This window comes from Pollachius pollachius (genome assembly GCF_949987615.1).
Source record: "Pollachius pollachius genome assembly, chromosome: 3".
In the NCBI taxonomy this organism is placed as follows: Eukaryota; Metazoa; Chordata; class Actinopteri; order Gadiformes; family Gadidae; genus Pollachius; species Pollachius pollachius.
Genome location: NC_136936.1, coordinates 4967202 through 4980031, shown reverse-complemented (window position 1 = coordinate 4980031; position 12830 = coordinate 4967202). Strand labels below are relative to the sequence as shown.

The following is a 12830-nucleotide window of genomic DNA, read 5'->3' as shown; positions in this document are numbered from 1 at the left end:
CACGCACGCACGCACGCACGCACGCACGCACACACACACACACACACACACACACACACACACACACACACACACGCACACACACACACACACACCGAAAGGGTTTTAACCTAAAGGGGTGGGGGGGGGGAAGTGATTCTATGTGTGCTTCCTGTTAGAAGGTTTCTGGGTAAAGGGTTTCAGTTGGCATTGATAAAACATGACCTTATAGTTACATTTCTGTCTCTAGTTCTCTATTTTACAAGAAAGCATGTTTCCAGAAAAAACTAACTGAGGTCGTCCTATGTTTCAGCTTGATGAAAATGGCCTTTAAATCTGAGCCACTAGGATAATTAACGTGTTTAACATTTAATATTAAGTTGCTTGTTTCAACTATTCATTTAGAATGTGTTCTCGGAGAGTGACATTTATCTGTGATTTAATTAAAATGACATATTTTCTTTCATTTGTAAATCGATGTGATAATAATTGGCCTCTTGTTCCAGGCTGTTAGATGTTATATTGATTCGTTGATCCATTGTGCGATGAGATGACACGATGACAATGGCAAAGAGTGGAATTATGTTTGTTGTTCTTTAGTCGCTGGCATGATTGACATGTATTTGTTTATGAATAATATTGGGGTATACTGATGTATTTTGGATCGTGTTTGCGTGTTGCCGTGGTAACGGCATGCGTGACCCCGGTGGCTCTGCGTGGGGAGGGGGGGGGGTGTCAGGGTCGCGGGCCAGACACAAGGACACATTCAGTTGGCAATTAAAGGCTTCGTTAAGCAGCTTTGAGACGAGTAATTAGTTGACTAGAGGGTGAGGGTGGGGGATAGCGAGGAGGGGGTCTGTGGGGTTTGTCTGATGAAGGGGTGAGGTTGGGGTCGTGAGGGGTGGGGTCAGCAGAATCCTCCACAGTGACCCAGAAAGATGAGTAGCGCTGGTTAGGGAGACTAGATAACCATGGCAACGCCATCAGTTGGAAATGGATTGTACTGCGAGTCCAAGACGGAATTATAGATATTCACACGTTGGACACTTTTTTTTTTTTTACCTTTGTGACACACTTTTGAAAAGGGGTGATGAAAATGTGTCTTTGTATTATTCTTAAATTCACTTATGTATTCAAGAAAATTATTTTTAGGATATAATGCCGTCAATCAATAACATTATTTTGTACACAGAAATAAAACAGTGATTGTCATTAAGGGCTGTATTGATCATTCTCTAATTCTACTGGTTGTGTCCTTGTTTTAGCACAAACAGTTCATTAAACAGAATGGTCAGTGGATTCTCTTCAGAAGATTGTTCTCTTGCGATGCCCTCAGTGTATAACAAAGCTACAGCACACCTTTCCCGCCCTCCTCTCTGCCTCTCTCTCTCTCTGTCAACATGCCCTCTACTGGGTGAAACCATCAGAGACCCTCACACCCACACAGCTCTGCAAAGAGAGCCATTTTACGCTTTGAAAGAAAGATGTCACCTCAGGCCTACTTCATGCCAGCAAAATACAAAATAACTAAGCAGAAAATAAATCAAGCACTGTGTAAGAAACCCGGTGTGTTAGCTCCGGGACAACTGAGCTGATCCACCACCTCGCTCTCTCCGCCTTCATATCACGCTGCGGTATGTGTGTCACACAGGGTGACATCACCACACTCGGGCACCCGGCCAAGGGGAAACCACAAGGGGCAGTTTGGTTACAGGTCAGCGCACCCAAGGCGGCCAATCTGAGGAGGCCTAGGAAGGCCGTTACCATAGCGATGCGCCGAGGTTCAAACGCGCGAGATATGTGGCAGATGCCGCCGCCTGTGTGGCTTCCGTAGGCACCTGTATGCACAGACCTGGTGCCACTGCATACATCACACGCACACCCACACACACCCATGCGCACGCAAACACACACACACACACACTCACACGCACAGACACAGATACACACACATGCACACACACACACACACACACACACACACACACACAGATATACACACATGCACACACATACACTCACACACACACACAGATATACACACATGCACACACATACACTCACACACACACACACTGAGTGTTGAGATGCTTCTTTCTGAGAGGGAAGGCTACGTCACAAAGTAAGGTGGTACTATTCAGGCCACTGAGATGCAAGCGTAGCTTTGGGACACAAGGCGCATGCATACTTATGGTATAATCTCCAATACGATTTGAGAATTCACATCTTTCCACCTTATGTTCAAACTGTTTCCTGCCACAGTTTTTCATTTATTTGAGAATGTAGCATTCAAAATGTTTTTGTGTCATCTATGTGATTGCAATAATGTCCCACTGATCCACACAGTGTATGTTATAATGTAAAAAGCAGAGTATGATGCTTGCTTACAGAGCAAAACGTTAGCTTGCGCGTGCTGGTAGTTGTATTAATTAGTTGGATTTAAATAGAACAGAAAAACACACAGGTACACACACACACACACACACACGACATAAATGGCAAGAGGTTGTGTACATCTACACACACACACACATACAACACACACACACACACACACACACACTCACACACACACACACACACACACACACACACACACACACACACACACACACACACACACACACACACACACTTACTTCTTAGTCATGTCCCATGATATTAAACAGGAACTTCCGTTCAATTTTGTATTAACTGTTGGCATAAACTATGTCAAGACATGACAAGAGACCGTTAAAGTAGCAATGTTTGAGGTCATGGGAAATCCATTGAACGAACAATTGCCTCATAGGGCACACTTTGTGAGGAAAACTGCTCTTCCTGTGTGTATAACCATAGGAAGTATCTTTACCCAGCAGAGGGAACCTGAGGAAACGTACAGTGGCTCCAACAATACAACAGCACAGGGTCGTCTGCCAAGCTTCCTCCACGAACGTGAGGTGTTGGTCACCGAGGAAGTCACGCTCCGCTGATGTACCGTGGAAAAACTTCAGATCAAACAATATCGCTGTCTCCGCTGTCAATTATTACTGTATATGTCATGATTGCCAGTTAATGGAAGATAATGATTGAAAGAAGTGTGTGTGTGTGTGTGTGTGTGTGTGTGTGTGTGTGTGTGTGTGTGTGTGTGTGTGTGTGTGGTGTTCACTCATGTTTCCTTCCCGTCTTCCCAGATCAGTGAATAAAACACACTTCATTGGGAACTCCAAGTTATGATTCACACATGCATCAGATGGGAATCTATCCGTTCTGCTGGAAGATGGAAATATCTCTCTGATTGCAGTTTAGTTTATATTTATGTCCTTTAGAGCAACCAAGTATCAAGATGAATGACAGCTTATTTTCTTTTTCATTTTATTGAATTTCCATTTTCTTACTTTTTAATAATGTTAATCTGTATTATTATTTTTAACCAAAAACATCCGATGACTGAAATAAACCTTCAATAAATAAATGTTTACCAAGAAATGCAAATCGGATATTTTGGGTTGATTCAGAAGTGAAATGTGTCCTTGCTCTTTCGCTCAAGACCGGTTTTGAGTTAGGCCTACTTTACCAGTTGTGGAAAGAGACATTTCCAAGGCTCTGGTGGCCTCTACAGGAACACAGGGCGCATTGTGAACTTCATTTAACACAAAAAACAATTCCGTAGCCAATTCCGTGAATAACACACATAGGTTTACACGAGTCATTACGTCGGAAAACCCTGAGTTGGAACTCACAGTATTGCAAAGATGTCAATGCTGTATAGCCAATCAAGAAAGGTTGCTAAACACAAGACAGAACACAGCGAAGTCCTATCAAACTGTTGCAGGTAAAGAGCCACGTGTGTATGAATAATCAGCCACGCCCCCTCTTTTTGTGTTAATGAGAGGTGTTGCATCCACATCTTCGATGTGGATTCCCGGCCTGGACTAATCGCGGAAGAGATGCTCTGATTGATCATAAAGGAGCAGTGATCTCAATTGTAAATTATCTCATACCCAGTGAACCAGAACAGAGATCGATTAGAGCTTAAATCTTTCCTGCTAAGGGTGATATACATATTGAATTCTGTCTAGACTCCCGTCACCCTTGTTGGCTCAGCAGAAACACTTATTTAATGAGATCAAGTTTAAAGTGGGGGGCACTAATTAATGGACCAGACTGCAGTTTATGCAAAAAATAAACAGTTAAGTAATGCAGAGCACATCTAAGGTTGTCAGGAAAGCAATTCAAATGGAAAGTAGAAACAACACTGAAATGCTAATGCTATATGCCATCTTGATAATGCTGACAGCATTTTAATCAAATATATTTGAAAGGAAATCCTTAACTCTTCACTACAGATCTTTGAAATTCTTGCAAGATTCTGCGTGAGGATCTTTTGTTCAGAGACCGGCCAGGTGAGAGTGATCAGCAGGAAGGACATAGGTCAATCGGTTGTTGGAGCTTCAACTGAAAGAGGTTGTGATTGGCTGATGTTGGATCGCAAACTACTATAAATTAAAAATAATAGAGAGAGAGGAAGAGAGGGTGACAGAATAATATCGTATGGTCGTATGGTTACATCATATAAAAACACATGCTCCTCCCTGTAGAAGATGTGTACGCCTACCAAATAACCAATCAAGGCACCATGCTGCTATGGCCACACGGTGGCGCCATATCCACATGTTCTTCACGAGTGCCAGCCGGAGGAAAGCGGTCGAGCCCAATTTTAGGAATGACCTGGCCTGTAATAATTTAAATAGGTCGATAAGAGAGTAGCTGTTCAGCTGAATGTGTTTAGGGGAATATGCTAAGGGTAGCATTGGACATTCACTGTAAAAGTTATTAAATCACGAATTCAACCACAGCAATTGAGTTCGCAGGACAACCACCATTGACATCTCCATCCAAGAGATGTAAAGAGAATGTGTGCTCTACTGGTATTTGAATTGCTACTACAAGCCAAAACCTGAATCACTTGTAAATGTCCATAATAAAAATAAAGTCACCAAAGTCGAAATTACGGTTTTAACCAACGGTCCACACGCTGTGCCATTCTGTTTCCCCGACCGAGACAGAACAAATAAGGCCCGACCCGGGAGAGGACTCGGGACATTTGCTCCCCCTCTCCTGTTGGCTGCCTCCTCCTCCCCTCCTACCGCGCGTACCCGCGCTACTGCGCTCCCACCGCGCGCCCCCGCGCTACTGCGCTCAGAGCCTGCTGCAGACAGACAGTAGCCCAGCACGCCGGGGGAGGACAGGCATCCCAACTTGTTGGTTGTGAGGACAACACTAAACAAACGTGCTTGTTTGTCTCCAAGTTTGACTTCTTAGGATATATCAACTTATTGGATACCCCGAACGAACGACAACATTCTGGCAGGTTATTAACTACTTTTTTTTTCACTTATTGGAATAGTCTCCGGGCATTGGGAGCCTGCATCGCAGTCTGTTTTAATTGAAGGTAAGATTGGCTGGCACTCAGATCATGGATTCCCATCGCTGTAAACTTTACGCACAGACACAAATCGCCGCGATCTTTTGATTTATTTCGCGTCTGCGTGTTTAACCTTCACGTTCAGAGTGTACTTCGCTGACTAACTACAATCCCATTGAAATGCCTTTTGACATTTTCCACGCTTTAAAACTTCTTCTGACTGATGCCAAGTTTGGAACTAGATAGGTCTGGTTCCCGAAGCGGTGAAACTGCGCTCGTGCCCAAATGGTTAATGAGTAAACTTTGGGAGTTTGGACATTGCTGCGGCTCTCCAATCGGCTTCGATAGTGATTGATGTTCCTGTGTTTACTTCCAGGGGCCAACCCAGTGTCCGAGGAAGACACAATGTTTGTATTGTGACCTTTTGTTCCGGACAAGGTTATCCTCAACAGGGGAGTATTCATAGACAGACCGGCCAGACGGACTGACACGGTCTAATCATGGACGGGGCCAACGATGTGGATCTGTCCAACAATAACATCACCCCGTTGTGGAAGCGACGCACTGACTGCTATGGCACCAGGGCCGGCAGCAAGGCCAAACCCAGACCCCTTAGTTACCAGATAGGTGGGGTTCACATGACAGACTTTCCCGTGGAGGACAAGGGCCCCTTCAAGATCAGCCAGCCCTTGGAGACGGGGGTCGCCAAACCGGTAGCCAAGAACACGTCGGTGTTGAAACACGTCCTAAACAAACCGTCCAGGAAGACTCGCGTGGTTCGGAGCATCAGCATCGGACAACTCTCGAATGCGCGCTACGCCTTGTCACGGTTCATGTCCAGTGAGGGCAAATCAGCGTCTCTGGACAATAGAGTGAGAAATGGAGGCTATGAGACCGCCGTTAAGTGCCCTCAAGACGAACAAAAATGCAGGTCGCCTCCAGTGGAGCCAAACTCTCAGAGGGACAGCAGCGCTTTTGGCAACGGCTCGTCATCACCGGAAGACGTTGCTTCAACGCCGACGCTGTCTTCCCCTGACCTCTCCCCCCTCACCCCCAACAACAACCGCTACAACCACAACCACCACCGCCCGCCCTCCCCCTCCTGCCCCTCTCCCCCCGCCCGCCGCACCCCTCCCCTCTCCCACTGCTCCTCCTCCAGCATCCCCTCCCTCTCGTCCTCCCACTCCTCGGGGCCCCCCACCCCGCGCTCCCCGTCGCCCGCCGACTCGGCGACCATGCTCAGCCGCCAGACGTCCTCGGCGTCCGCCGCCTCCGCCCGCGACGACCCCCGCCCGTCGCACGTCCGATCTCCGTCCTCCTGCTCCTCCTCCTCCTCCTCCACCGCCTCCACCTCCGCCTCTGCCTCGTCCTCCCCGTCGCTGACCTCCCCCGGCCCCGCCTCGCCGGTGCCCTCGGTGGTCCTCAGCACGCACAGCCCCGCCGCCCAGAAGATGGGCACCCAGCAGCTCATCCCCAAGGGCCTGGTGTCGGACACGCGGCCGGGGCTGGGCGGACTGGCCGGCCTCCTGGGGCTGGACGGCTCCAAGAGGGCCTTGAAGAGCCGCAGCATGGTGGAGACCGGGGCCTTCTTCTCCACGGGTCTAGCCCCGGAGGCGGACGGCGACAGCCCGGGAACCCTGCGGAGGGGGCTGAGGAGCACGTCCTACCGGAGGGCGGTGGTGTGCGCCGACGAGACCCCCAAGGCCTGTAAGCCCACGCTCAAAGGGTTGCAGGAGGGCGTGGACTCACCTGACGGCCGGGCCTGCCGCAGCTGGAGCCCCGGCTGTACTCCCAGCGCTGCCAAGCAGCTTTTCGCCGCAGAGGTGCCGGCCAAACCCTCCGGTCCTGGGAGCCCGAAAGCGGCCAGCCCTGGAACAGTGAAGCCTTCCAGTCCTGGAAGCGTGAAGCCTTCCAGTCCTGGAAGCGTGAAGCCTTCCAGTCCTGGCACTAGAAAGACCGCCACCCTCGGGAAAAACAAGGTGGGTCAGACTTCATCAGTCATCATGTTGGCGTGCAACAGGGCTATAGTCTTTGCCGGTCTGGGTACTATTGTATCCTCAACCGGACATCTGTAATTGAGCCTCCCAATGAGAGTCAATGGATTCCTGCGGTTAAGTACAGGGTTATTCTCACACCATGAGCTTGTGGGATCCACACTCAGCATGCAACACGCACCCAGCGTGCATAGAATGAAAATCAGATAGGGGTCGTTGTAAAAGGTCACCTGAAACAAGAGACAGGTCATGAACAGCGGATGGCTCGTGGACTACAATCCCTCTGCGTATGTCAGGTTTGTCAGTGCTTTTACCCTGCCAGGAATCTCGTGGTTAAAGCGAATGCCTTTTGTGTTTAGCATACTTTCCAGAATCCTGATAGAACAAAGCGACTGATAAGTCAACGCACGTTTGACAGCGAAGGTAAGCGACGTCCTCTTCTTCCACTCTTCCTTATATTGTTTATGTTCATAGAGATTATTCTTAGAGGCTTCAGTCTCCCCCACTCTGTCTCTCCCCTGCCTGTTCCTGCTATTGTATTCCCTTTGTTGCTTACATGTAGAACAGAAGCACACTTATTAGCGATGTTAAAGTTAACTTTGTTAGTATTGCAGAATCGGACTTAAACTAACTTCAATTAATAAACGTATACAACAAAGCAGACTCCAAGCTGAAAGGTTCTGGGTTCGATCCCCACAGTAGTTTTAGGTTTCCCTGAGTAAGATGCCTAACCCACAACTTACTGCGGACGAAAAACCAATTTACTATGCGCCACTCTGTGTGAAAGGGGTCTGCTCAATAGCAACAAGCGTGTATTGTGCTTGGCTGTGACCGCTGGTGAGAGCTGTGTTGTTTCTGTGTCTCAGAGGAGGAGCTGTACCAGAACTACCAGGAGAAAGCGCTGCACAATGACTCTGACGAGGACGCCGAGGCCAGCGTGCCTCCGCCAGATGACCGCATCGTGGTGCAGTACCGGCCCATACGGACCTCCTGGAGCCAGCTCAGCGTGGTCGGTCACGACACACACATGCACCCCAGCAGGCTTGCACAATCACACATGCGCGCCAGCACGCACGCGCGCGCACACGCACGCAAGCGTACACAGATACCCACACACACCCGACACCCAGAAACCCTAACGAACACGGATGTCCGATGATATCCTGTCCGTCTGTTTGTCTCTCTCTCTGATCTCGCTCTCATCACGTACGCGGACCAACCAACATAAACACTGTGCGTGCATGTGTGTGTGTGTGTGTGTGTGTGTGTGTGTGTGTGTGTGTGTGTGTGTGTGGGTGGGCGTGTGTGTTGTTGCCTGCGAGGTGTGTGTTCATGCGTCGTTTAAAATGCCAGGAATGTGGTCCTATCCGGTCGGTGTACAGAACATTCTGATGCTCTCATCTCATGCCATGTCATCTCTTTCGGTATCCTCTCCTCCTTTGTGCCCCTCCTCCTTACCCACGGGCCCAGGACGGTCTAACCCTGGCCAGGGTGGGACGGGGAGAGGCAGGAGGTAGACACAGGATGCAGGAAACCCAGTGGAGAAACTCACATTAAGTCGACCCGGCGCTGTGGGTGCCTTCATCCACTTTGGAGGGGAAGCGAGTGTGTAGGACTTCTCCTGCTTGTGGCACGGGGGGAGCTGCGGTGGCCGTGCATTACAATATGTAGCGCCGGGGCCTGGAATGCAGGGAATATAAACAGAGGGAGAAGAACCGATTCAGTTTCCTGGCTGGGAGTTCTACTCTTGCAGCCCCCTTGTTCTTTGAGGGTGAGGGAATGGGCGAGAGAGAGAGGGAGAGAGGGATGACAGAGATGGAGAGAGAGAGCGAGGGAGTGAGGGGGAGAGAGAGAGGGTGACAGAGAGAGAGAAAGAAGGAGTGAGAGAGGGTTGAGAGAGAGAGAGAGAGAGAGAGAGAGAGAGAGAGAGAGAGAGAGAGAGAGGGAAAGAAAATGTGGGAGAGATAGATGATGCAAATAAATACAGGCTTTCTACAGTAGACAACCCGGCGTGGAAATGCAGACTGGAATAAATGTGATAAATAAAAGGGAAAATTGTCATGATACTGGAATGGATTAGTGAATTGACTGAGGGCTGTGTGTTGGTGTGTTTGCGAGGCGTCTAGGTGTGTTTCTGCCAGCTTCTCTGCCAACTCAGCCACCCAAAACAGCCCAACACTATGCAGTTCCACGGCCACAGACCTTTTGTTCGGCTGGCTTGGTGCGGCCAAGTTTTCTTTTCTATCTGTTTCAATTTTATTCCACTTCCCTGGACGAAGGATTAAGTTTCTGTCAGAGTTTCTGTAAGTGAAATGAGGCTTTCTTCTTTATTAACCACAGAAACAATCACAACAGTTTTGCCACATTTTATAGTATCGTATAGTCAGATATTTCTGACATAGTGGGAGGGATTATTTAACATTCCTTTAAGGGAACAATTGATTATGGTGTTGTGTTTTGTTTTAAACGTCTGAACTTACTAAGGAGAGCGACCTGTAGTGAGGGATGATTCTAAGAGGTTAATTAAGTTAAGGCGTTGGCGTGGAACTCTCCTCCAGTGGTTCACACATACCTACAGGTTAGCTAAAGGCTATCACATGTTCACGACATTGTGTGTCGTTGCCCGACTTAATGTTGGGCTCCTTGTCTTGTCTTGTTGTACGCTGTGGGACTTTAACGGGGCTGAATGGGTGCTGCACAACGAACCCTGCCCTTGGGGAAAACACAGATTTTACAAACTCATTCCTCGAACTCCTTTTGAATATAAAGTCTCGTGACGTGGAAGACCAGATTTCTTGGAGTGACGTCTTCCCCTTTTGTACATCTAGTTTCCTCCTCTCCTCGCCCCCCTCCCTCGTCTCGAATGCACCTGGTTCGAGACCTTATCCTCTGCGTCTCTTCGGGTTTCAGCTGCATGTCCTGTTCCACAAATAAAGCGGGAGAGGAGAGGGAGACAGGAAGTGATGTCGCTTGAAGCCTTCCTTCTGAAATAGAGCTGGGCTTTGCTTAATAAGTGAGGTCAGCTTTTAACAGCGTGGGGTCTCTTTTTCTGTAGTGCATCCTAGTAAAATATTTGAACCGCTATCCATGACCCGATAATGCTGTGTTTTATTTATATAGTAGAGTGCTTTTTATAGAGGGTCCAAGATCCAAAGTCCTCCCGTGCGAGGGAGGGTGAAGTCCTTTTTGGTGACATGGGCTGTGCGCCTGCATAGTTGCTAAATCAAGTTTATAACCTTGTTGTTACATCCTAGTTATATCCTACTTAGCCTTCTTTATAGAGATGAGCTCATGGCACAAGTTTTGGCCCATGTGACAGAGACGAAAAAGCATCGGCTTGGTGGGGGAGTGACAACCAGACATGTTTAGTCTGCCAGGGCTCTGTTTTGTCTTCGCTTTTTGCCATTGGCTGCAGGGTAGGAGAGGAGACACTGGAGGAACAGGGAATGGTATCACTTCCCGGTTTACTTGCGTGGGCCTCCGGCAGAGAGTGGGAAGCATGGGAAAAGAGAGCTTTTCCCCCTGGGTCGGCTGGCCTGGCTGAGCACGCTGGTTGCTGTTATTGCATAGGTTTCGTTTTTGGCAACGTGAGATAAGCAGCCACTTTTGCCCGGGAGACAGATTCGTCAGCGTGTGCGTACTTGCGTGTGGGAGAGATTGCATGTGAATGGGTGTGAGTCAGAAGGGTCCAGAGTCCTGGTTAAACATTAACGCTGTTGGGTTGCCATGGGTCAAGATTGTGTTTGTCCGACGCGTGATTGGATCAGAGCCTGATAGGATCAGAGCCTGATAGGTCTTCTGATCACAGTCATTATGACGATTTGTTTTCCCGTCATCCCCTCTCAACACTGCTGTTCTGCAGCCCCATGCCTGCTTCATATCAACATACCAACACACCAACACACAAGTCCACGCTCATGTAAACCATGTGTGTGCTCAGCCAAAATATGCAGTTGCATCACAATTGCAACCAACCTATTTCATGTGCTGTCGTAAAACATTTAGAAAAAAAGAAGCCTAAAAGTAAAAGTTAAAAAATCCAATGCACGGTTCTCGTAGCCAACGTATAATTGTTGTCTGCATTGTTCAGACCTCTATATTACAGTGGGCTTATGTCCCAATCTTACCCAAACAAAGTTCCCTTACATTTATATTTTATACATAACTTGTGACTAAGATAATGTCTGAACCTCTTGCCAAAATGACAAAAAATAATCTGATAATTCACGTGCTCAATGTAACATCTTTAATCTAATCCCAAACTCTGCTTTGTGTCTAGGTTAAGAAAAGTGGCCTCTCCGACAAGCTGAGCCTGGAGGAACGCAAAAGGCAGGAGGTAGGAATCATGTCCTGATGTACGGCGACATAAGGTGACATGTCACGACACGAGGTTCCCGTCAGGACATGTGATGTCACAACGTGACGTGTCATTTCGCGTAACTTGTAGCGTGGGCCGCTGCCACTTACTCACAGGAATCTGACTTTGATGTCACAGAAACACACACGCACGCACACACACACACGCACACACACACGCACGCACACACACACACACACACTGAGTTCAACTGCATTAGACTGTATGACTCTGTGTGGTTTGACAGCTGTTCACTTCACCACCACACCCATAAAGCATTGATGAAAGAATAATGAGATACTATCAGCAACACTGGTTAACCTGGAATATATCTTAAAGAAGGGAGGAGAGCTATCCCATAGCATCTGTGCATTCCCCATTAGTTGCAGGGGCCAAAGTAGCATGACGAAAGGCTAGGAGCAGTTGGTAAAGTTCCTCAGAAGCACATGGTATTTCTCAGCGACATGCCACAGTCATGAATGTACCATCCAGGAATGTCAAGTATGATACGAAACTCCGGCCAACACGTGACTCACAGCCTAATGGGCCGATTGAACGGTCCGAGGACGCTTGTGAACAGACACAAATAAGCTGCTTGCTTTGGAACGGCTGCTGGAAAGTGAATGAATGGATGGGATCATGGAGTAGCAGCAGCATTTGATGTGGTGATCCTCTACGCTCTGCCTGGCTCTCTGTCTTTACATTTACATTGACACTTAGGGCATTTAGCAGATTTACAATAGGTGCATTTGTCAGAAGAAAGAGAAAAAATATTATCGCTGTCGGTACTGTAAAGATCTTCATAGAAGCAAGTGCCATGCACTAACAAATGTAAGGTTAACCCATTCTCAGAATACAACAAACATAGCTAGGATAAGATGCCAAACAACGCTTGGTCAAAAGATAAAGTGCCAGGGCGTACAACGTACAATAAGTGCGTACATTAAGTGCCAGGATGTACAACATACAACAAGTGAGTAAGCAGGGTGTCGGGGGGGTAAGGGGGGAGGCTAGGCAGAGTCCAGGTGAAGGTTGTCTTCATGTCCTCTCTGTGGTCCTCTCCTACAGGCCATCTTCGAGGTGATCTCCTCAG

At 48.0% G+C, this 12830-nt stretch overlaps 1 protein-coding gene across 1 annotated transcript in view; it reads left to right on the top strand.

The window, feature by feature from the left end:
- Window positions 1–5198: 5198 nt before the first annotated feature.
- Window positions 5199–12830, top strand: part of LOC307071992 (rho guanine nucleotide exchange factor 26-like) — a gene marked incomplete at its 3' end in the record, with an annotated part of 26799 nt that continues 19167 nt past the window's right edge. The window contains exons 1-6 of the mRNA XM_079731128.1: window positions 5199–5413; window positions 5763–7365; window positions 7740–7803; window positions 8247–8389; window positions 11660–11716; window positions 12806–12830. The exon at window positions 12806–12830 is cut by the window's right edge and continues 136 nt beyond it. Of these exons, the coding sequence (XP_079587254.1) occupies window positions 5887–7365; window positions 7740–7803; window positions 8247–8389; window positions 11660–11716; window positions 12806–12830 (1768 nt within the window). The 5' untranslated portion in view covers window positions 5199–5413; window positions 5763–5886. The remainder of the gene's footprint in view (window positions 5414–5762; window positions 7366–7739; window positions 7804–8246; window positions 8390–11659; window positions 11717–12805) is intronic.